The sequence below is a fragment of the Pyrgilauda ruficollis genome, unplaced genomic scaffold (assembly GCF_017590135.1).
Source record: "Pyrgilauda ruficollis isolate IOZ18807 unplaced genomic scaffold, ASM1759013v1 scaffold28, whole genome shotgun sequence".
NCBI classification, from domain to species: domain Eukaryota; kingdom Metazoa; phylum Chordata; class Aves; order Passeriformes; family Passeridae; genus Pyrgilauda; species Pyrgilauda ruficollis.
Genome location: NW_024524155.1, coordinates 2,685,244 through 2,711,217, shown reverse-complemented (window position 1 = coordinate 2,711,217; position 25,974 = coordinate 2,685,244). Strand labels below are relative to the sequence as shown.

The following is a 25,974-nucleotide window of genomic DNA, read 5'->3' as shown; positions in this document are numbered from 1 at the left end:
CTTGAACACCTTTGATGAGTTCAACTACAGCATATTATAAAGCAAAAAAATTGTTTCTGTGTAGCCATTTAGGACATAATTCAACATGAAATATGAAACCAAGTGGCATTCCACCAGAACTCAATAATGTATCACCATGTTTGACAAAAGGATTATCATTCCCCATGCTAGTAAGTATTTCATTCTGTCTTTACAGTGTTACTGGAATATAGAATTAACATCAGAACCCATTCTGCAGACTTTCATTGTCAGCACTGTGATGACACACTGGAGGAACAAGGAAGCAAATTGCATGGAATCACAAATCGGAGAAGACTTTGGTTTATTGTCTAGTAAGACAAAGCACGGATTCCACTTTTTAAACATATTTTTTAATCCTCTGCCTTTTCTCCTATAAAAAGACTTCTATACATTCTGTCAACTCCCAGAAAATCATAATTTTGGTGACTGCAAACACTTGGAAGCAACAGGACAGAGATGAATTTTCATGAGAGTTACTGCTTGCAGCTATCTCAGCCCAGCCCAGCGCTCACACTGTAACACTTCTCCCTCTCATGGGGACTCCAGTGCTTACATACCTGCTGTGTAAGGAGACTGACGTGGCTCGGTGGGGAATGCTGGCAGGCTGCTTGCTTTTCTGCCAACTGCTGCGGTTCTGCTGCTGCCACAGTGGGCCCATGACGCTTGCCCTGGGCAGTATGTTCTACATCTTTGTGCATCCTGGCTGAGCCCACACACTGCCCGCTTGAACTGCGATGGAGACCTACCAAACAAACATTTCAATGTGCTTCAGACCCTCAGCCTGCTGATCACAGACACACAAAAGCAGGCAAGACATCAAAAGAAGAATACAGAATACACCTATTCTGCACGGGTATTGCCCAAATGAACAAGTAGCAATTCTAAACCTGTATTCTCTTTACTACAATGTATCTAATGGCACCCAATTCCAGAGACATTGGCAGCTGTTACCCAAGTTAAAGCTGTAAAGTTTTTCCTTAAAAACAAATGGGTCTCTTTAAGTAAGCTACTCAGTTGGGAAGTAAGACATTTTAATGCTTGACAGGTTGCCAATATATATACAGCAACCCTAGCAAACGTGCTGACCCTGACACACAACCTAGAACAGACAAATACCATCAAAATACAAAAAAAAAAAATAAATTTAGTATTATCAGGATCACAGCTGTTAGCCTGTATGTGGTTCCCAAAAGTTTCCAAATAGATTACAGCCTGCATGCAAATGCCTACAGTTTCTACTATGCTTCAGGTTCTTCACACTCTAAAGCTGCATTGCTTAAATGAGTTCTATGACAGCATAACAGATCTCTAAATCTTGGTTTTGGGATACCCATGGATATGGCAGTGCTAAGACACCCTAGAGAATGAGATATTGTAATGATTCATTCAGATCCTTCTTTTCTGGAGGTCTTGACGCACCTTTAAGTATTCAACACTTATGAGGTTTCATTACAAGATTTCTACACTTGATAGACAACCAGAGAACTAAGAACAGCACAGAGACTGAGACAGGACTTCTGCTAATAAAAACAACATTAAATCCACTAAAGATAGATGATATTAGTAACATAACAAAAAAAAAATACAATACTTAGTTTCACAGCTCTTTTTGAACAAGTTCAAAGGCTAAGTTCAAAGCACAAGGCTGAAGGGAGACCCTATCACTATGACTACCACAAAAGAGGTTTTTGTATGGTAAGGGTCAGCCTCCTCTCCCAAATAACAAAAAACAGGACAAGAGGAGATGGCCTCAAGTTGTACCAGGGAAGACTTAGACTGAATATTAGGAAAAGTTTCTCCACCAAAAGGGTTGTCAAGCATTGGAACAGGCTGCTAGGAAGTGGCTGAGTCACAAACCACAAAGATATTTAAAAGACATGTAGTAAATGCAGCTCTTAGGAACCTGGTTAATGCTGGACTTGGTAGTATTAATTGTTGGATTTGGTGATCTGAAAGGTCTCTTTCAACCCAAATGATTCTACGATTGCCTGTTCATTTGGTCAATAAAAGGGCATCTGCCTAACAAGGACTGCATCCTGTACCCCTGCTTTCTGTAAGAAATTTAGCACCATCCAACAAGACTCAATTCTGGAAATTTAAAATTTCTACCTACTTCACAATAGAAATTACACAGACTCTGTACTGAACTAGTAGGTTATTATGAATCCCAGAACACTCACCTACTTTTGCAGAGGGTATTCGGGACAATCTTTGGCTGTAGATCTGAACAGCTCTCTGAAAAGATGAGAATGGGCCGATGGTGTAGTTACCAGAACGACGATGTAACCCTGCAAGGCTACAAGTCTCAGTGGACAGGGGGTTTGTAAGCACAGAAGAGCTGTCAGGAGCTGCGCTCTGCAGGGAGTGTCCTGGGGGTGGGGACTGAATCAGTCTGGGACCAGCTGGAGGAGGCGGCAATGAAGGCTGACCGGACACCTTTGGATTTTCAGAGGCTGCAGGCTGAGATGGCATCCAAGAACTGGTATTTCTCTGGAACGTGGCACCAGGAACAGAGGAAGAAGCACCAGGAGGGCTGCACTGAGGTAATTTTGCTTCGGCATGTGAGGAGAAGGTGAGTACTTCTGGATCTATACAAAGATAATGAACATACTACATGAGGAAAATCTGCTTTTTAGGTCCTTTGATAATATCAATACATCAAATGCCTATATTCAGACCCACTGAAGCCAAAATAACCTCATCTACCAGCAGAGACAAGAAGAGGCTCTACATGATAAATACCTCCTTTCAAAGCCTGCCGTATCTAGATCATCCTGCCCAGGGAGGGGCAGCTAACTCTTTCCCACTACCTGCTCTACAGTATCTTCTCTTGCAGTTAAAAGTACAAACTGGGCATTTGGATCTCTGTTTGAACCCAAAGGTTCCAACCTCTGTTTAAAACAGTATTAACAACAGTATATCATGCAGGCAATTTTTTTTTAATGATTATTTAAGTCAGTTCACTTACAACTTGATTTAGCTTCTTTGGGTTTACAGCCTTTTAGTGCTCCCTCTGCAGACGAATCTGCAACTGAACTTTTGGGGTGATCGCCTTTTATTTTTTTTACCACCTCAGGATGCTCTAGAACAAAATCAAGGAGTTAGGAAGCAGAACATAGCAAATCACTAGAACAATGCTGCAGAATTTACCCTTGTTGTGATTGACTTCATTGCTAATACTTCCTGTAGACCACACAACTTCATTGATGACAATTATGGTGTCATGTATAGTAGCACGGACTACTAGATACATATGGCTGGCACACCCTTCCATGGAATGCCTAGTTAGGCCCAAATATACAGTCTCTGCCCTCTAATGGATACACTCACTGCAGGCAGCAAAATTTAAGATCTTGATTTCATTCATCCCTTACTTTGATTTCAGGATTCTCTGTTCGTTGCAATTCTTAGTGCCTTCAGTTTGCACAGTCTCATTTCAGTCATGAACTACCATATCTAGCTCCTTATAAATACCAGTCTAAGTTCAACCCATTTCCCCTCAGGAAAAGAAGGCAGGAGTGAAGTTACTCTAGTCTCCACAAAAGACTGAGCTAAAAAAGAAAAAAAAAACCCCAAAAATATATGTAACCTCAGAAAACCTGAGTAACACTGTGCAGAGGTTGCTCTCTTCTGACAGAATTAAGTTAAACTAGATTTGTCTGGGCAACATCATCTCAGAACTACCTACAAAACTTACCACCTTGAGGCTGTTTCTCTAACTGGTGACTGCTGTTGCTGTGTTTTGTGCCTGTGGATTTTGTTCCTAGGAAGACACTTGCTGATTTGTTTTTGTGTGTGTAAAATGTCAGCACTTCCTCCAGGTCACTTTCACTGCAATAAGGAGAGAAGAATGGATCTAGAGTGAGGACACAAAGCTTTTCTGCATTCACCTAACAATCAAAGACAATAAACGATAAGGAAACTGAAGAGTGGAGTGGGGAAAATAAAGAAGGTGACAGTAGACAAGCTAATGATTTGCTCAGTTCTACAGGGTAAGAGCAGAAGGAATGAAACATGCCCTGGTTAAACCTGAGATTCCCACTAAAATATCATCTTCTTATGCAGTAGGAAATTCCAGGCATTCAGGAGCCTTCCCAAGATAAATAAAGAGCAAGTGAGTATTTCGAACACATTTGGGAAGACTAGCTCAACATGAGAGATTCCATTCACAGTTAAATTTGAGAATCTTCTGCACGTGCTCTTTAGAATGAGCTATTTTCTCATGAGAGAACTCAGCCTCTGTTTTGTAGTCACCATTAGTAGATTCTGTTCAGCACCATGGGGAGAAGAAGAAAGAAGGAAAAAGCCTGTAATTAGCCAAAACTGCAGGACAACCAGAACAGTCAATATTTTTGTGAAACTCACAAAACTTGTATATGTTTCTGATTTTCCTTACAAGAACAAAGTGGGACAGCCCCAATATCCTAAACATCTACTGGTCCCAAACCAGTATCTGTTACTTGGCCATTCTTATTAGAGCTTGTGCAAGTTGTAGTTCTGGTTTAGTATCTAACTTGCTTTCCTTTTGCTTTACAGTGTTGTCTCAGCATCAGCAAGTAGCTGTATGGCATGGCAAACATCAAAACAAGTAGTACAGTGCCAGCAACACTACAAGAAAATGCAACACAGAAATATAAAGTAGCAGAGCAACAGTTAGAATCTTTCAAAATATCCTCTGAATATCACAATTGTAACTAGTATTAGCTAGCCTAAGCTTTGGTAAAAACTATGTCTAAAGCTGATACACTGAAGTTTGCAGCATGCCCTGAAGATCCAAACTCCACTTTTTCTCCCAGAATAGAAGTGAAGAGGAAATACAAGAATGAGAAGTTGTGTGTGGAAAGGTGCTTTAAGCTTTTAAGTGAATTTACCAGTATGTATGTGCTTTTACAATGCACTGAGAATGTTTCAAATCAATGGTCATAGCATACATACAACTAAACACAATGACATCCATGTAATATCAAAGTTAGAATGTCAATGAGACAATCTCAATTAAGAAGCAACATTGATTACCCATTTTCTCCACTGTTGCATTCACTGTACTGCAGAATGAACACGTGAAGTGGAAATCTATCCCCTTTGCTTGGCTACAAATGACCTGCTCACTAATTTAAGTTTGAAGCACCATGGCAAATAGTGTCAGATATCAGAGTTTTCAAACACACCTCATACTTCAGAAGAAGCAGAAAGATCATCCCTAGAAATTGTCTGATCATTGGAAACTATTCTATATCACTCAGTCAGACAACCCAGCAAAAATCTCCAGCCCCTGGATAGACTGTGCATCAGGCCATGATGGCATGGTAGCCAATAGCTGCAAATTCTTCTGTTTTCATGTTATCTCTTAACATTTCTGTTGCAAAAAGGAAAACTACCTGCCTAGGACACAACAGATATTTCATGGCCAGAATGTTCAGAGAACCAAAAGCCCAGGCCCACATAATATGCATTTCTAGCAAGAGCACTAGATCCTATGGTGTATGGTAGTCAGGCATCTTTATTTGAAGATTTTTCTGCAATCCTGTAAATCTGCTGCAGTAATGACACCATCAATTATATTAGCAAAAGGTAAAATACTTGTTTTCATAAGAATGTATCAAGATAAGACTGTGAAACCACCTGAACTTACTTAGGATGCTTCAGCTACCACCCACTTCTAATCATTCACTATTAGTGCTATTCAAACAGAAAAAGAAAGAACACTTCAATAAGCAGTCATGCAAAAGAAGTGACCATCAATCTTCACTGAAAAAAAAGATGGGCATTGAAAAGGCAGGTAAACTCTGTCCAGATATTGACAGGGGATCTTGCCTATATAGGCATGTCATATATTGACCAAATAATGGGAGTCAAGAGGAATTGCTCTTTGCCCTCAAGAATCAGAGATTTTGAAAATATAATTGTGGTTCACTGAACAATTTCAGATCTCTCCATAGTCAGATAGTTGCAATACCATTGTTTTACATACAATGCTACAGGCCCTAAGGAATACTTAATTATTTTCAAAATATGTTTCTTACCAGACTTTTTTAAGTTTAAAGCAGATAAAGTGCAGTGATAGAAAATGCTGCTTTTCCATTGTGAAAGTAACTGCTTGCCAAATAAGAGGCCTAACTCCCTTCTCTGCTCGTCTCAGAAAATCCAGACCTGGAAAATTCCTGAAGAGAGGCAGCAAGCATGAGATTTGCTTCTGAGAGCAGAAACTTGAGTGAGAGCTGTAACAACTGTTCAACCACAGCAGCTCAATATCATCTGAGCAGTAGCTCTGGTTTCATTCTCCTTCTGAAGTACTGCCTTATTTAGTCCAGCATCACAGGAGAGGAAACCATTAACTCACCAGCAGCAGTTTGAAATTTACACAGGCCAAGGCAACCACTGCTGTCCTTTGGGAAGTTACTTAATGGTCAAAACATCTATTGTATGTTCTTCCCTATGCACCAGATGCTGATGTTACAAGTGTTTGGTTGCTGGAAAGACAAGAGAAGACAAGCTCTTTGTCCCTCAGCAGGAACAGGTCCTACAGTTAATAAAGGTATGTAGAGGCTTCAGATCAATCAAGTCATCTTTAGAACAATGCTTCAAGGCTGAGAGATCATTTATCAAGGGGAATAAAATCTATTCCTACCTTGCTCTGGAAATGAAGTTCTGAAAGTCTTTAGGATTCACTCCCACCTCCTCTTCCTGTTTCTTTTTTGATTGTTTCTGAACCATCAGCTCCGTTTCCTGTTAAGAAGCAGTATCAGTAAGCGTCTCTATGTTCCATGGCATAGCTGCAGCTCCCAGAATACAAAAACCAATTCCATAGGATCTAAGAAAAAAAGAACATTGCTACGTGCAACAACATGAATAAATATGGCGAGTCCCAGAGACAGCACCCTAAGCATACACTGAAGTCCATTCCTCCACCTGACACAATTGATTTGCTGAGAAATGGTCAGGTCTTCAGAAATGTGTGCTGTTCCTTCAACTACACTCCTAACTAAAACATAAGGAAGTATGAAAGGGAAAAAAATTAAAATCATTCTTTACAGATATTAGGCCACTCCTCCACTTTGTTGTTCCTGCCACAGAGCTCCTCCAAACAGCTTTTATTTGTGTATTTTTCCCAGAAGTAGACAGACAGAAGGAGGGAAAAAGTATAAAATTAATCTTAAAGAAACTGAAGGATGTCTGTAAGAAAATCAACAGATTTTCTACTATAAACCAGTAGTTTCTTAAGTTAATTTCTTTTGTAAAGCAGCAAATTGCTGAGGGCTTACACAAAAACCAAAACCCCACTGCTTTAGAAAAGCCTAAGAAAGTAAAACAGTACAGCATACGGCAAATGTGCTTATACATGGAAATTTACTGGAATAAATGGTAAGCCTTTGTGAGTGAAAATGGGAGCAAATTTTCAGATAAAAACGGTCTATTTTACATCAGTAGAACAAGATGGCACTAGAGGTTGGATTGATACAAACATATTTGTTCATTAGAAAAACCTTCAGACCTGTCTGAAATACCAGTACCAGCTTAAAAGCTTTATCTGACCAGACTTGACCTCCACTTCATTTCTTCCTGCTGTTACCCTGAGCAATCCCAGGAAAAAAGGATCACATACATATTTTGAAACATAATTCAAACAGGGAAGAAAAAGCCAGTTTGAGACATCTTTACCCTTTATTACTTAAGTAAATGTCTGGATCATATGTGATCGGTTTTATTTAATTTGCTGGAGCTGTATTCTTCTGTGTCTTATAGATGATATACAATGGCAAGCAGGAGTCCCTATTAAATCTGAAGTTACAAGTCAATAAAACAAGTCTATATGTTGGAATCAGAAATTAAAAAACCTCACAGCCTAACAGTTTCTCAAAGACTTAAACACAGATGTCCTGAAACCTCAAGTGATATGTTCTCGCTTGTTTTACCTGAGAAAATATGTTTATGCACTGATTTATTACCAGTTACACAGCTTTATTTTGTGAATTTACTCAAGAGTTAGCAGAAAATCCTAATATTTGAATACAATTTGAGTGGAAATTATATCCAAAGCAGCTGCATTCTTCACTCACCACAGAGCCACCCAAGTGCTTTGTGGCTCCTCCTAACAGAGTACTTCAGTGAGCATTAGGCATACAAGGCACTCCCTGGAACAGACTTGGTTCAGTACCAACCTTGATTAGACAGATCAAGTTACCAGATTTCAGTTCTGACAAGGCAATGAAAGTGAACATCCTCTTCTAACGAGTAGAAGCTTGAAGGCCTCTAGCAGCTGCCTCTGAAAGCTGAATTTCAATTACCCTTATTCTAACACTGAAGAAATGCTAGGGGGCAAAGGAAAGGGGAAGCTGTCCTTGCAGGACGAAGATTAGGTTGAAACCACTAAGCTAAGAACAACACCACCTACATCTAAAGATGTGAAAATTATTTAAATTAGGACCCACAACTCCTTTGCAGTTTGCATGCAGAGTACATTACTACAGATATGTAGCAGTCCCTCAGTATACCAAGTAAATAGTAAAATACATATTTCATACTGTTCTGTATGACACCAAATATATGTAAAGAAACCCCATAAAAATAAGAAGTGGGAAGAGGCATTACAAAGCATTAGAATCAAGGACAAGGCAAAGAAAAAGCACACTGCCAGTTGAATGCCACTTCATTTCAGCACTTCTTTTTATGCGCGTAATTACTGGCCTGCACATATTATGTAATAATATTGTTGTCTATCTGACGGTTTCAACAGAGTACCATTGTTGGATGCACAGCTGCAAGCAGATCATGTAAATAACAGAAGAGTGCCTTTGAAACAGCCTGCACGAAACACTTTATAAGAAGAAAAGAGGAACCAAAAAAATCATTTAAAAAAGAAGTCACCTTGTTGTAAGAGATGATGAACTCGCCCAGCTGGCGAGCCAGGATGCGACGCCGATCAATCAGTCCTATGTGACGGCTGGGGAGCAGCAGCCGCAGAGATGGACGGAGGTTGCTGGCAGCTCGCTTCAGAAAGCGGATTATAAGGTCCTGAAAGCAAGAGATGGAGTTAACAACGTGCTATCTGCAAGGTGTGGGGAGAAGAGAATAGAGATACTAGAGCAGCTAAGGACTGGCAGGAACTAAACACGCTGTCCTGAGAAAATGAGCTGAAACTGGCAGGCAAAATCATTCTGCAGTATGCACTTTCAATACAGCCCTATAAATTCAATGTGGGGGAGAAAAACAGTGGTGTATCTTGCCTGAAGCAGGTCAGAATTCTGAACACTTAGGAAGCATTTGTCTCAAAAGCATGGCAGATAAAGGAAAGAATAACCGATCAGCAAAATGCAGTGACACAGCTGTAATGTCCAGTACATTAGGAGAATGTTTCCAAAACCCCACCTGCAACATGTTAAAGAAGGCCTGTGGAAAAGTGCACTGACATAAAACTCTCTCAGCAGTACCACAGGACAAGGGATCTTGGTCAGATATCTCCACTACAGTGCATAGCCCCATTTCATCATCTTTCATCTACATACTATTGCCACATCCTCTCCACAGCACTAGATGTCTACATCTACAGCCTGTAGATGTAATTCCTGTCCCTCACCATGTCTGTTTGACCTCTGGTGGGGGAAACATATGGCAAGGCAGACCCTAAGACAAGATGCATCCTGTGGGTGTTTTGAACCCTTTCTGTCTCGCCTCTGGATTTGCTTTTGCTTAGGAGCTCTGCTAATGCATAAATGAGCAGCCTCACAGCCAATATTGGATTTCACAGCTCGTCTCTCACTGCCATTACTCCAGGCTGGTTTGATCTGTTATTTTAAACATTATTCTTTACAGTACAGCAGACAAAGTGACTCTCAAAAAGCCCGTTTTAATTTCCACTTGGAAAGAGCAGAGGTAACATTTTCCACTGAGTTGAATGATTATTCTTGACACACAATTTTATCTCTGAACTACATTGGCTGTTTCCCTGCAACACACACTCAGAATATATGCAGAAAGCTCAAGAGCCTACTGTACAAAGCTCCTTTAGCAAGGTTTGTGAAAGGATCTGGGATTGCTGCGCTTTTTAAAATGCGTACATATCAAACACAGGACTTCAAAATACTGCCTAGAAAAGTCCATTACTTTTATTTTCTTTTTTCAGTGGCTTTTACTTTAATTTCCTCTATCTAGAATGCAAGTAAGATTCATTAACACAGATGTCTGGATATATTGCAACAGCACATAAGAGAAAAAGCTTAAGTGGGTACCCGTTCTATTTGAGTAGATGAGTGCTTTGCTTAATGCAGCACAAACCAGATCCTGACAAGTACTCTTAAAGAATCTTCTAAAGAATTCAAGAGCAGGTAAGCTCAGGAATCAGTGAAGGAAAACCAACACAAGATCTGAGCAGCTTGAATGTCAACAGAGTCTGGTCATTAAGAGCTGTCTGTCATTGCTCTGAGGTCACTTAGCAGTCCTACCTCATCAGTACATTAAAAATACAGCACTGGCACCTAGACAAAGATGGACAGCCATCATCTCAGTCAGACTTCTGTACTTGCAAGGGTGAGAACTGACTTCAAAACTCTCAAGGCAGATTCCAACTTGGCTTCTCAGTCTAGCCAACACGAAGCTTCTTACCATTTGCTCATCTTCTTTGGCAGCCCAGGCAGGATTCTGGATCTGTTCACCAGCTTCCTTCACCAGTCGAAGCTGAACGTGCCGTAGATAGGCAGAGAAAGCTGTACGAGCTTGTACTTTGCTGAGGACAAAAAGAATCAATCAGTTAACTTCAGAATAGGAATGGGAAGAGTTACAGCAGCCAGGCACAGCTTATGAACCAAAGTACAGTCAGCAAGGACTTCCTAAGTGCACTAATGCTGAAGCTCAAAGAAAGGAGGACCCCTTCACCCCATCAGCATTTTCAAGCAGACCTTCAGTTCACCAAGACAGGGTGGCAGATATTCCAGGAGATACAAAAGACAGTAGGCACTCTCTAAGATAAACTCTAAAAATACAATGTTCTTCCTGCCTTTTACAGCCTTGGTTACTCTCCTCTAAAAGCCAGTAACATGGACATCAGCAAAACTGTGTTTTTAAAACAAATTCAAGGCTCTACTGGGCCTCTGTTTTCACAAACATTTTGAACACCACAACAACAGACCATAAAATAAACAAAGGGTTTGGTACTGGTGCCAGAGTTATAACAAAGGCCCTATAATTCCCATTGGAAATGAAAGAATTAAATCTGTGAAAGTGAGCTCTTCCCCTGCTAGCTCAGGATACAAGCCAAATTTCATTGAGCAAGGCACCACTGAGGAATGAAGGAACATCAGCAAAATCTGCTGTGCAGCTGGCTGAACATGTTGGGAAGCTGTAAGCATGAACTGAAGAGAGGACTGGGAGGGACGCGTATCTTCTCATTCCCTTCACAATAGTAACCTCTTCAGTATATGCATCTGTTGTGAGACAAATTGCTGAAAGCTCTGCCTAATTCTGTTCATTGTCCTCTTGGTCTAAACCTTATCCTCAAACATTCTGCTCTCCCAGCTTCTGCTCTTCCTCATAGTTTTCCCCACAGTTGCTAGAAGCTTTCATAAGGATATAGCAGCAGATTTCTCTATCACAGGAAGTGTCCTAATACCTTCTGCAGAATTTTAAGTTTCATCTTAAACAAACCAGAGTTTTGAACCCATTATTTTCCTGAAATATTATTCTAAAACTTACTGTTCTAATACATGGGAACCTCTTCTTACTATAAGCCCAGCTTCACTTATGAGCAGCTTATAATTGCTTTTTCTTTCTCCAACATGGTCCTGTATCTTAAATATAATCCCTGATGGGCTTCCCACCTTGAATGTCTTTGTTACCAGAGTTACATCCTTTCATAGTTTTCATTTTATTAGTGTGATCTATCCACATCTGCCAGTGTCGTCATCTTCTTCTAACAAAGAACCCACAATAGTGACATGATGAGACCAGCAGCTCACCTCCACCTGTGTTGCACTCAAAATTTGCCTTCCATGAATATGGGTGACAAAATACTCCACATGAAGTCAAGTGATAAGCCCTGGAACACATTTGGTGTTTTCATGCATGCATGAGCTAGGACTTCACAAACTTCCTCTGATCAACCAGCATGCAAGGTATTTTTCCTTATAATTAATTTCTAGTTGATGAACACCCAGCTGACAGAACTTCTGTTGTAAATTATTAGTTCTTATAAGCATCCCATTGTACTTTGTGCTACTGAATTTCATCCTAGTTATGCTATTTATATCCTCAAGGTCATCCAGTTTCTCATATGTAGTCCACTACTTTTTTCTCATGGTAATAACTCCCAAATACTTTTAATCACCAAATTTCATTAGCATATTTGTACATTTTGTGTCATTCTTGAATTGATTATATAATCAGCTTCAGAACAATTCCTGAGGAACCTCATCATATTTTTTCAACTTGTATTCTGCTTCTTACAAATATTCTCACGTACTTATATGGTCCTTATGACTCCAGGTACATGAGTCCCTGAAATGCTATTAAAAACTCTGTGCAGCAATTAAGTCTTCCTGGTTTATATGTCTGAAAATCTCAGGAACATTATGTTTCAGTGTTGCACAGAAATCATACCATAGCAACACTTATAGAGATCAATGCATCCATTTAGGTAAGAATTGAAGTTCAAATAAAATACATTGGAAGTATCCATGTATCAGCTTAATCATCAACTTTTGATGCTTCTGGAAGGTCACAAAGGGCCGAAGAGGGACTAAGCCAATGGAAAGTGCACAAGAGTCTCAAGCTAACATCCTCTGGTAATAGCTATACTGCAGCAACTAAAACATGATGAAAATACCTGGTTACAATTTCTGTCTTCCAGGAACTTCAGACTGCACAGCAGGCCTTGTAACACCTCTGAGCTCTGTATACTACTAATCACTACATCTACCTTTTCTTTCTACATGTGTGGAAGATTGGGAGAACTCTCTGAATCCATGCTGAGAACTGATACTCTACATCAGGTCACCATGTATCAGAAAAAGCTCTCAACCTCAGCTTTCTAGAGCTGTCAGGTTTGGTGTAGGTACAACTCAAACATCTCATGACCAGTTCAAGATTTGTGCTTGGTAAGGAGCCCCGTTATCAACATCAGCAAATAATACAGGTCTTGGCCTGCACCTGATACTTCTATGACAAAAGCTACAGAAGGTTTTTGTTTAACACTGCCTCTCCTTTTGTGGGGGTGATATTGAAACCTGAGGTCTTCAATGCAGGAAAATAAATTCCTTTTCATTTTACTTCCTTGGGACTGGCACAGTTGGAGGAACACGTTTCCTTTGACCATCATTTCTTCACCAGTAACACCCAATGTGTGGAAGGCAGATATTTCCTCATCAGGCTGACTAAAGGAGAGAAAAGTCCTACCACTTACAAAACCTGAGTAGAATGGGCCTGGTTTCTCTTGGATGAAAATTTTATTACTTCAGCTCCTCTACCTGTTGAGCCCACAAGCAAAGCTTACATCAATGACACACTAGATGGGGCCAAGCCCAGCACAATCTCAGAACAAGAGGTCACCACAAGCCTTATACCCTTCTGTGGGGAATCCCAACAGTGCTGGGTGCTGAGCAAGACTGCCAGGAACATCAGACAGAGCTTATGTACTCGGCAGGAGTCAGTTCTATATATACGTGGATATAGACAGAGCATTGCTATGTTTATCCTCAAAAGAGGTTTCAGAATCTTCCCTGTCACAGCAGCAAATGTCCTTGCCACAATTAGACATCAGAACAATCCCCAAAGCCGTTGAATAATTCATAGTTTCTCCCAGAAACTAAACTAAGAAAGCAACAACAAGAAATATTTTCTCTACCTCTGGACATTTTTGACAGAAAACATAATGCTGCTTCTTATCTAGAATATGTAAAGTCTTCTTACACAGATATATATGATCATCCTTTCTTTTTGTACTTTCTGTCCCTCTGCAATTGGACAGTTTTGCTACCCACATTCAAGGGGAGGATCATATTTCAAAACATATGGTTAAAATCTTGCTTGGTGTTTTTCTATAGAAACTCCTCCAGCACATCTCTTTTTTCCAAGAAAGAGTCATGCATCTATTCCACACTGTCCTACTCAACAACATGCAATGAGATGTTTCAGTAATTTGTCACTCTCAAATTACTTCCTAATTTTGCTCTCAGAAGGCAATGACCTTCAGCAAAGATGACTACCAGAGGTAAAGATTCTATCATCAAAAATAAAAGTACAAAAGGAGAAAAGTAACTTTATGGAGAAACAGCATTGGTATATTCCAATCCAACTCTTCCTGGATAATTTAACATACGTTTATAACCACTTCTTGGCAAATGCAAAGAATGAGAAGAAAAAATTTAGAATTCAGTAGCAGGCATCCTCCATTAAGGCAAACAAGCATTTTAGAAGCCTGAGCTGACAAAGAACAGCTTACATCACCAGATTAAAGAACAGAAATGGAAACCATAGGGTCATGCTTTACACTGATCCAACAGGTCAGGCAGTCAGGTAAACTCTCAGATTTTGCAACGGTCTCCCTTCTCTGCCAACATGTTAAGGCAGCCCACAGTTGCACAAAAATCCAGGCCCCTTTTCTAGGGTCTTCTTATCCCTTCACATTCATAACTTGCATCCTCCATATTTTAAGTCGTATTAGCTTCAAGTCAAAACTAGAGGCAATACACAGTAAACTCCCACCTCAAGTTTCCTTGATTTTGAAGAATCTGAAGCAAGTTAAACTGAGATTCTGAGGCTCGTTTTTTCAGAAACGGCTTTTCTCCATCTCCAGTCTTCTTGCTGTGTTTTTTTGGTAACCTCTCCTTACAAGTAGTTGCCACAGAGTCAGAGAGCTTTGGCTTGTTTTTCACCTGGGTGTCCGAAAGAGAGCAAAGACTTCTATCTACCTCTTCATCCTCATCCTCATCCATCTCCTCTTCCTCCTCACCTTCCGTGTCTGACTTCATGTCTGACTTGAGGGACAGTTTTGTTGGTTCTGATGTGCCTGTAGTAGAGGAGAAATCACATATGCTGATTGAGAAAAAAAAGAAAGTGGAGAGGACTGCTCTACTGCATATACCCTTTGGTTTACCCCATAACCTTTCTTCTAGAAGGTCAGAACACTGCCATTTCAGAACACCATGTTAAGTATGACTGTTCCATATTATTCTGTCTTTCAGCTTGTGCATCAGTTGACAAGCCCATTTTCCCAATATTACAGAACAGAGAAGAACACCAAGATTCTTGTTTTAACCTTACAAATGAAAAAAAGAATGCCCACACAAAATCAAAGAGGCAAAGACATTTTCCTGTCTTTTTATCCTGATTCTTACATACGTACTGACATACCTACATCCATATTTGAGATGTATACACACAAATTTTTGCATGTTGCGTGTCAAATAAAACAAAGCTACAAAATCTAAACTTCCACATGTGCCAATAAAGATCATATACCTTAACACAGCAGCAAAAATCATCTTATAACATCCAATCTCTGCTACTGCAGTCAGTATCACACAGCTATTACAAAGAGTTTAAATAAAGGCAGGAACAGCCACTTGTGGGGATTATTCGCCTCTGTACCCCTTTAAGTTTTTCCCAACACCAGCTTGGACAAAGATTTTTGCTCCCAACAGCTTAAGAGTCATGGCTGTCTAGGAGAATCAGTCTGAAAGGTCTCATCTTTCTCTGAAAAACTGAAGAATTACAGAGGCACACATACTGTTAAATTCTTTGCCCAAAATGCAACAAACAAGCTCATCTCCAAGTAAGCACTGATTACCTTTAATCATATACATGGGAGTGTGGGAAGGTGGGAATGAAATTCAAGGCACTAAACAAACAAGAAGCTCAGAACTAGAATGAAGTGAAAACTATAAACATTTGAAACTGAACAACCCCATTCACACACATTTCAAATGAAAATGTCCTTAGGTTACTTTTTTTACCAGCTGCTCATTTAAAATCCTAGCCATGCATACCTGATGCTCTTGTCTGTGCTGCTCCAACCTTGCCATGGTACCGCCGACGCTTCCGTAACTCCAGTGAAACGAGCTTCCTCTCATAAAAGGGAGCATGAGAGCCCACAGCTTCCATCCTCATATCCGGCCTTCCATGGAGACCTGCTCTGGGAAGCACAGTACACAGATATCCCTCAGTCTCCCCTTGTCTTTCTCTCCCTGATAACACAAGAGACCTAGCTGATCAAACTTCAAGAAACATTCTTGCTGATACAAGGAAGAAATATCTACCATCAGTCTAACTCTGCTGTACTTAAGCGTGTAAATGTTTGAAGAGAGTCTTGCACGTACTTCACAGAACATCGCCCCTCAAAGCCCCAAGACACACTCACCTAGTGCTGCACTTTCATGACTGAGCAGCTGCTGCCCATTATGCAAGAGCTCAGGGCACAATTAACAGAGGACATTGCAAGAGTACAAAACAACAAAGGGGAATGGAAAGAAAGCACATTGACATGAATCCGGTTGTCTGAACCATTTATGTAGACAGTTTGTTCTTCACTGATCAGATATAAGAATTTTAACATTATAAAAGTGGAAAATGCCAAACTTTCTACAAGTTCTACTTAAGTCAAGGGACGAGGAGCCCTCCCAGATTCCAGAAGAGAAACATACAAAATAACAATTTTCTGCCAGTGCGCAAAAATCCAGAAAAGTTCTCCCTATGATATAAGTGGAAAAAAACACAAAAAATGCTTATTGTTTCATTTATCTTTTTAGTTCTAACAAAGTAAATATGAGAATATGAAGTCCAAAATCCTTATGCATTACAAGATCTTTTGAGAGAGCTCAATGATGAAGCTTATCAATATGGTAGGAATACCAAAGTGAGAAGCTTATGAGGAGAAATTTTAAGGTCCAATGAAAACATGAGCTCTCCACGTGTGGATATATTCTTTTTCACTGTATGATTCTAATTTTCCAAATTATTTTTCATAGATTTCAGGTAGAAAAGTTGTTGACTCACAACTTGGAAGATGAAGCTAAGGAAATCTAAATTTAGAATAAATCCTGCAGAGCATAAATTATTTAATTAAGAAGCTACTTACCGGGATCTCCCAGTGATGAACTCTCTTTTCATCTTGCTCCTACAAAGAGAAAAATGTCAAAAATTACTCTCCATATTGGATCAGCCTTGATTAAAAATCCTCCCTAGTCTTTCACATGTACAATGGAAAGACCATATTTACAGAATTACTTGTGAGTTCTATCTTAAAGAAAAAAAAAAAGGCTCCAAAAGAGGAGCCATGAGCAGCTGTACTAGAATTGATGCTTGCATTTGTCTGGCTTAAGCTGGAGAAGGCATTATTTAGAACTACTCTTCAGACACATCCCTGAACATACACAGAAAAAAATTGTACAGCACTCATGCAGGAAGAGCCTCTGTAAATATTGTCTCCTTTCTCAGACACCTCTCTTTACTTGGTAGTTACTTCATAGTGGATCTCAAATTTGCACAAGAAGAATTGTTGAGAAGGAAGGGCATTAAACACATAGTGAAAGACACTGCATAGAACTCAGTGGAAGCTCAGCTAGTGGCATGAACTGTCCCAACCATCCAACAACAACCCAGAAAAAGAATTATCAAATCATGATTGCACAGGTCAAGACAGAGATACTAAACAGCTGGAGAAGTCAATTTCAGGGCTTACTGTACATGAAGACAAGCTTTAATGCAATTTCAAATTTGAAACAAAAGGCAAGCCAGGACCTCCTATAATGCCCTCACAGAGAAACCTAAGAGCTTGAAGCTTTTTCATGTCTATAGTAATATTAGTACTCCAATGATTCCCATGCCTTTTGAGTATTGTCCTTTTTGCCCCTGGTTTCAGAAGAGCAACACATAAATATATGACCAACAATCAATGGCACACTAGAGAAAAGATGCACAACTATCACCACTCCTATAAATCCCAGATTTGTATTTATAACATTGGATAAGTGAGGAATCAATCCTTTTTGTACTGTTTGTGCCCTTTACCTCTCTCCCAAACAGAGAAGCTTTCTACCTGTCCTTAAACAGATGTGTAGCCAGCATGTAGTTCATTGATGTCTTGTGCTCTAGAAAAGATCTACGAAAAGAAAAAAAAAAATAAAAAGGATTATCAAGACAGAGCTAAACTCAATGAAAGGCAGCACAATGCAGAAATAAATGGCTTCTAACAAATATCCTAGAAGTGGATTCAGACAACATGCTGCACCACAACAGAAAAGACGAAAGGAGGAGAGCTATCATTTCTCAGCTGAAGTTCCTGGTGATGCAAGAGATGGAGAAAACATTACAGACTGGAAAAAATAAATGTAGCAAACTGTAATATAGTATAACTTTCAGAAGGAGTGAGTCCTATAGGGCATTTATGGCCTAATGACAAGATACACAGTCTGAAGCTTGAGGATGTAAAAGTAGATAGAATAAAAGTGTCTTCCTTTCAGATTTTTGCTAACAGAAACGCAATACCAGAAATAATGTCCAACAGCTTTCCATGGGGTGCAGTTATGCAAAGCAGCAGTTGATAAAAACAAGGGATCAGAAAAAAAGAACATTCAGGGCTAAAATAAACTTTGCCAAAACATCTTTTTAAATGCCAAGATAGCTGATCTACACATAACTAATACAGACTATCCCTCAACACAGAGCATCAGTGCCATCCTATCACATTTTTATTCTTACCCATAAAGGTCCCATGTTAATGGGGTAGGGAATATCCGGATGAAGCCTCCTCTCCGCTCATTTTCCTCTCTCACTCGCCGAAGAACTTTGATCTGATTAGGAAGTAAAATAGAGAATAGCCAGCAAAATAGATAACAATTTTCCAAAAAATCTCTGAATTTCAGAAAACAAGACTATTCAGCCTGCAAATGGACTGGGTAGATAATGACATCCTTAAGGAATTTTGTCTTGCATTTAAATTCTGAAGGAGTCTATCACTGCTTCAAGCACATCTCTGCTTGGCATGATTGAGAGCAAGGGCAATACCAGCAGTAAAACTTAAAATTCTGTTTCAAAAATTACTCATCTTCTGTCACATTTTTCATTTACATGCACTTACTATTTGTTGAGCAAATAACCCCACATACTGCATGAAAGCCAAGGTAAATAAAAGCTATTTAATAACCTCCTTACCTCCTCCATGGAGAGGCCTAGCATAGAGCTGCTGTGCCTTCCTGCTGCCTTTTCCCTGCCTAAGGGCATCGAGCTTTTAACTTCAGCATTGCTGGCAGACAGAGGACGGGTACGCTGTAGAGACAGTGGGAATCCAGATATTTTTTTCTCCTCTCTCAATTTTCATATTAACAAAAATTACATTCAAATTCCAGGATGCCACTCCCAGGAGCATCTACACTTCAGAGCACTACAGCCAAAATTCACAATTCCACACCCCAGCTGTTGAAGAGTATACAGCCCAGATGTCAAAGTGTGAGTACTCAGATTCTTAGATTTTAGCACAGGAGGCACAATTCAGGCATCACTGCCAGAATCTACACCCCTGGCCCCTTCTGGAAAAACAGGAGACATACCAAAAGCAGGAAAGTCAGAATGTCATACAGGAAAATCCTCACACAAGGGGCACTGGAGTCAGCATTCACAAGACCCAAATACATTTGGATTCACACATCGATGGTACCAGAACCATGATTCTCTGTTCTAGCTGTGTTGCTACACTAGAACAACAGGACTGTAATTCCCTGGTGAGATAAAAGTTGCAGGGAAAAGTTCACAACCTGTTATTCTTTTGTTACCTATACTGCTGAACTGTCAACTTGCTACTTCTCACACTTAACAGACACAACCTGCAGATGTACACAGATACATCATGCAAATTTGCATAAATATGCAAATTTTTTAAAATATGCAATAATTTGCAGGCAGTGTCACTAAGCTTATTTTTAGCCTGAAGGGCAGTCCTGGCCAATTCTAACAAAAGGACAGGAATTCAAAATGTCTTCAAATCATCAGGATTATAAAATTTTAAAATCCAAGCAAGACAAATCTTTGAACTTTTTCTCAAGTACATTTAAGATGGTCTTAAGCTCAGTTTAGATAAACTACCTCTGCAAAAACTGCACTAAAAGTCTACTGAGAAGGTCTCAAGCTTTTTTACTAAATTCAAAGTCTCTTTGAGCTCTATATTGAGCAAAGAATGCGCAGAGAGGCATCTTCTTTCTTAATCTAGAAAGAAGAGAAAAACATGACAGAAACCTTAAGGTGGATAAGTCCAGGGGAATATCCCATACTGCTCAGATACAAAAAAAATCCATGGCAAGATGATCAGGCAGGATGCATCTTTATTTGTAAAGACTATGGGAATTAAATTCCATTCTCTCCGTTTCATTAGAAATGGCAAGCGGCTATTCAGAATCTATAGATGAAGCAACAGCAAAAGCAACAGGCATTGCACTAGAATAGGTTATACTGCAGTGATTGGCACAGAAAAATCCAAAGATAAAACAGACATAGCAGGTACCACCTGTAATATTTCATTAAGCCTAACTAGAACTGATTAAAAAGAGAAAACAAGACAATCTGGATGAGAAAGCAGGAGACACAAACCTCTGTAGAAGAAGTAAAAATGCCAGCAATAAAACAGGTTTGCTTGAGGTTGTAGATGGCACTAAGTTGAAAGACTTTTAGTCCTTCTTTCTAAGCTTTCTTCCATTTCTAATTCACAACTTAAAAATGTTGCTTAACAACTTTCTCTAAAACGTGAGAGTAACCTTCTCTTAAAAACCATTTCCCATTTCCTGGCATTAGCATAACAATTCATCATCATGTGAGAACTGCTGTTCCAAGAGAATATTACAGGAAATTCTTCAATCTATTAAATTATCTGCTTCTAAGGAAACACTTCAATGAAATCATTTCCATTGTCTTGATACAACAGAGATGATTGCATTAAATACAAACAGTAAATGTATGTCTATGTATTGGGCAGCTCTGACTCCTCCCTGAGAACAAAACTACACGGCTGTTAAAATTCTAGAAAAAACTCTTTGCTGGACTTTGTGCACAGTATTTTCCATGTTTCACTAGAGAATACCCTCTGGCTGTAGAAAGAAATGTCTCCAACTTCAAAGATCTTGTTTCCTCTTTGACTCAGCTTATCTATAAAAGTACAGATAAATCCAACCACTCTGGTATATCTCCAAATTCTGCAAGTATCCTTGGTTCCCAAATCGTGATGCTAATTTAATAAGCACTGACAGCAGTTGGCACAAAGATCCTTCCTATTCTTTACAAAGCCTTGTAATTCAGTAATACACTTTCCTCTGAGCCTCAGCTAAACTTACTCAGAATGACGAACAGCAGTGAACAGACTGAATTAGGTTCTCAAGGTGATTCCATCTACCTTCTCTTCCCGACAAACCCCTCCCACTACATTTGTGCAGGAAGCCCAGCAGAAAAATAATGCCTAACATGTCCCCACATGGCCAGGTGCTTAGAATTGTAAACTAATTTCGATTTGTCTATATGGCTTGCAAGAAGGGTAACAAATGTAACACTTAGAAAGGTAGATCAGTCTCACTTAGGCTAACAATAGTCCCATATTTTTCCATTAACTTTAAGAAATCCTTCTTTTCTCTGCATCTATTTTGACCCAGTTCACTCTCAAACTTTTGCAGTGTCCTTCAGAGGACTGTCTCAAAGAAAATGATTACTTCTCTTGTAGAGCCACCTGAATTTTGTTTGCACAGATTCTCCTGTGCTTACCTTATCATTCAGACTTGTACTCTTAAAAACTTGGAGTGATTTGATCCAGCTGACCTTGACCTCTCAGCAAGCTTCATCTACTTTTTTTTTTAAACTGCTAGAAGCGGTGCAAATATTTGTTCAACATTTGCTTTCACAACATGGAAACATGCGGTGCCATCTCCTCTTCTCATGTTGACTTGCCTCTCACCCCCATCCCCTTGCCCCAGGCTACTCAAACTGTAAAATATATTTGTGAGCTAATTATGCCAAAAGCACTGTACACAGTAATATTCGAAACTGTAGCCCTTACACAGGTGATGGGACTGAAGGGTACTTACTGGTCTGCTGTTTGCTCTTTGTGACTGTGCAGACACAGGACGCTGCAAGAGACACACAAAGAGCATAAAAATCTTGTGTTCTCCAGGACACTATGATCCCTGCCTGAGTTGTAGAGGACTGGCAAGTACCCTAAACAAAACAGTACAAGCAAAGGGGGGTGAGGCACTGGAACAAGTTGGTCAGAGAAGTTGTGGATGCCCCAACCCTAGAACTGCTCAAAGACACCTGGATGGGCTTGGAACAACCTAATCTAGTGGAAGGTGTCCCTATCCATTGCAGTGGAGTTGGAATTTGATAATCTTCAAGGTACTTTCCAATCCAAAGCACTCTATGATAACTGAAGTCCAGAGATAAAGCTAACCACTTATACTTTCCTCATATCCTGCAAATGTATCCTGTCCCCATTCCAAACATAGCACTCATTCTAACGTCAGATGTGCTCAACTGTGCAGAATGCATCTGGACATATGGTTTTCAAAAGCACACTGAACTCAACTGTGATGAGCAAAATTCATATTTTTGTAAAATAAAAGGCATGCATATTAAGATATTTAATAGCTATGCATCAAGGAGAGAGATGCTGTCAAGTAAAATTGTTCATAGAACAGAGGTGGGGGGGAAAATCCCATAATTTTGCAAGTAATTTCATTTAAATACCTCAACAATATTCCAGTTCTTGAGGAGAAAAAAGATATTAACATTCTAACACATGTGTAGAAACATCAGAATGTCAAGAAGTACCCTATATTACTTACCTGGTATCAGGCCTAGAAGTAAAACGAGCTGAAGGACAGGGACAGGTTCAAAAGAAAACAATCATCATCAGAACTTAGATTTTTCTTGCCTTCAGTGGCATTCAGCTGTCTTCTCCAACACCCAAGAGGAACAAATGGTGGAAGAAAGGTCTCCTGAGAATCCCATCTATCATTTCTAGCTGTACTACTGACAAGTTCCTCTCTACAGATGGTCTACTCAAAACAGATCAAGGTCCCTCCATTGCTTAGGATTAATTGAAAGAGCTCCAACCCAAACCAACAAGAAGTTACAAAGGAAGCAGCAAAATTGTTCATTTCCCTAGAGGCAGAAATGCTCAGAGAGTCAAACCAAAGAAACTGCAAAGAAACTTGAAGTCCAGTCTAGTGAAACTCAGAAAAGAGAGTAACCATCTCAAGATAGTTATCCAGGAGAACTCTCAAGAGCACTGGTACCAACAGTTCTTTTCCAAGCAGCAACTTGTACAATTATTAAAAACAGCCTATGTGAATGATCAAAACTTAAGACATCATGAAGGTGGTATGAAAAAACAAAAGATTACATATACCTTTTGCAACACAAAATTGTAACAGGTATCAAAAATCTGAGATAAAATGTATTCAGCAGAACAAGCTAAAATATTCTGGGACCATGGAAAGATCTAAACACTTATCTAGCCATGGGACTACAACTTAGGTACTTAGGAAAAAAATGCTGTAAAACTTTATCACTGCATCACAAACCTGTTCCTGTTAAACACAGGTTAGTTAGGGGAACCACCTTAATCCTGTCTCATAACCAATGCACTGTCATACGGATCTTTGCAACTTTCAACTGGCCATCCTTACATCTCTTTGTGAGTATTTTTTAAGCAAAACAAAGCTGAAAGCCTCCTTAAACTTCAATGCTTTATAACAGCATAATTTTCTGAGACTGTCTTGTAAAACTTTGTCAAATCATCAGGATCTGATGCCATTACTCTAAGAAAAAAGGGTAATTTTTTTGAATGGTTCCTAATTTATTTCATGTACCTTTTGTCCGTTACAAAGAGCACCTACACAGAGTGATTTGTATTTAAAGCACTATTACATTTGTATTAGAAGTTTCAGACTCAGACATGCATCCTAAAGATACTCAAATCTCATCTTACCAGCTATTCACCTCTCTCACAGTGACTAAAGACTCTTGAGTTTTACAAGAGATAAAATATTGCAATTTCTGTGAGCTTTCCCTACACCAAAATGGACAGTGTCTTGGTACACTGAGGCTGAACAAAAATGACTTGTCATTTCCTAACTGAACTTGAGCTACACAGCACCATCAGCTGCAGAGATGTCAGAGAACACTATCTGCATATTTGCCTGAGGAGAAAGAGTTGGAAGTCCAAGTGATGTAACAGATCTCCCAGCCTTTTGTGAATTTCCACAGACATTTATGAAATCCATTTCATAGACAAAAAGAGATAGAGAAAACTGTCCTTCAACATTACAGTGCTGAGAAAGCACTACCTCAACAGAAAAGGCAAGGGGCAATCACAGCAAGACAGTATGAGGCCTCAGTCCAATGATCCATGGGAAAGAAAGTGGGATTCCAAAACAGAATAGGAAAGAAGCCTTAAACTTCAAATGCAGGAAGTTTTTCACCTAGGAGAAGGTCTTGGAGACATTCATAAAGCTCCAGGATTCTGGAAGCTTGTTGTCCACAACAAATTCGAAGCAGTAGAACAGCCCAGAACTCAGGTGTATCCCCTGAGCACCACAGAATGGTTTGGGTTGGAAAGACATTAAAGGTTATCTAGATCCAACTGCCCTGCCATGGGGAGGGAAGCCTCCACTAGAGCAAGGTGCTCAAAGCCTCATCTAGCCTGGTCTTGAACACTTCCAGGGATATAGAGTCCACAAATTCTTTGGGCAACGTTTCAATGCCTCACCACCCCCACAGTTAAAAATTTCATCTTCCATAGTTATGCTAGAAATCCAGATAATGTCACTCACTGCCTCTCTCACCTGTGAGTCAAATTCTGTGAGAATTACTTCCTCCTATGCCACAGCTTGTGCAAGTCACTTACCTGCAGCTTCTGGTATGGATTTCTTCTGACAGATTCAGATGAATGATAAATGGATCGGCTTGACCGCTGGCCTGGATCCTGGCATACAAAGCCTATGGGCACCAAGAGCCACATGAGAACTTTAACACAGACAAACCCCGAAAGATTAATCTAGCATTTCTGTTCACAATCTTAGTCTATGCATGACCTTCTTGTTCCTGCCCAAGGACCAATAAGGATCCTTTTCTTTTTTTCATTCCTTGCTTTGTTTAATCCTAAACTGTAATTGCATTACATTTTTTGAACAAAAACTTGCTTCAAGATCGAGTACTTAAATCAATAAATGGGTTACTGAATAGCAGCGCAGAGAAAGACTTGGTTTTTTAAACAGCTGAGCAGCGTACCTGATGACAATTTTACTTCTTTCACTATTGGGGCAAATTGCATCAAGCAACTAAATCAAGATGCAAGGGACACTGTGCTGTAGACAGTACTACAATTCTAGTAATCCAACCAAAACCCACACATTCAACCTGAAAAATGCATGAAAGCTAAAGAGAGCAGTGTATTCAAATACCAAATCAGGGACTCTTAAAGCCACCTAAGCATCACAAACAGACAATTATTCTGAAGTTGAAATGTCCATATATCACTTCTCAGTGCTAAATACAGCTGCTCTCCTTAACTAGAGTTCACATCTATTAAACTCATCTAGTAACATGCAGCTTATAAACCTACCTTTTGCTGGTTTTAAATGAGGGAAAGATTGAAGGATTTTTTTGTTTCACTCACCTACAAGAGTGAACATATCTGAAAGCATGCTAGCCTTGATCTTCAGGTCCAAAGGAGCATCACTGCCACCGCATGCAACAGAGGATAATAGGAATTATTTGTCTGGCATTGAATGAGAGGAATGCATCAGTATTCAGTATATCTCCCAATACAGTTTCTTTGCCTTCTTAAAACAGGTAAAAACAAGAAGAAAATTAGGTGATTTTCACATACATAAGTAAAGATCAGAGAGCAACGGCTTAATCTGTTATCTTTTTTCCACAGCTTTTAGTGTCCTAATGCAGACACATACAGCTTTGTTTAAACTCTCCTTAGGG

At 39.6% G+C, this 25,974-nt stretch overlaps 1 protein-coding gene across 1 annotated transcript in view; it reads right to left on the bottom strand.

Moving 5' to 3' along the window:
* TTLL5 (tubulin tyrosine ligase like 5) overlaps positions 1–25,974 on the bottom strand; it is a 124,662-nt gene that overhangs the window by 64,688 nt on the left and 34,000 nt on the right. Inside the window, exons 14-29 of the mRNA XM_041472124.1 lie at positions 25,658–25,719; positions 24,887–24,978; positions 22,065–22,106; positions 19,159–19,272; positions 18,706–18,797; positions 18,044–18,106; positions 17,084–17,122; positions 15,996–16,141; positions 14,713–15,016; positions 10,621–10,741; positions 8,887–9,033; positions 6,650–6,747; positions 3,719–3,852; positions 2,990–3,103; positions 2,202–2,609; positions 579–763 (exon numbers count right to left, since the gene is read on the bottom strand). Coding sequence (XP_041328058.1) covers positions 579–763; positions 2,202–2,609; positions 2,990–3,103; positions 3,719–3,852; positions 6,650–6,747; positions 8,887–9,033; positions 10,621–10,741; positions 14,713–15,016; positions 15,996–16,141; positions 17,084–17,122; positions 18,044–18,106; positions 18,706–18,797; positions 19,159–19,272; positions 22,065–22,106; positions 24,887–24,978; positions 25,658–25,719 — 2,161 coding nt within the window. The remainder of the gene's footprint in view (positions 1–578; positions 764–2,201; positions 2,610–2,989; positions 3,104–3,718; positions 3,853–6,649; positions 6,748–8,886; positions 9,034–10,620; positions 10,742–14,712; positions 15,017–15,995; positions 16,142–17,083; positions 17,123–18,043; positions 18,107–18,705; positions 18,798–19,158; positions 19,273–22,064; positions 22,107–24,886; positions 24,979–25,657; positions 25,720–25,974) is intronic.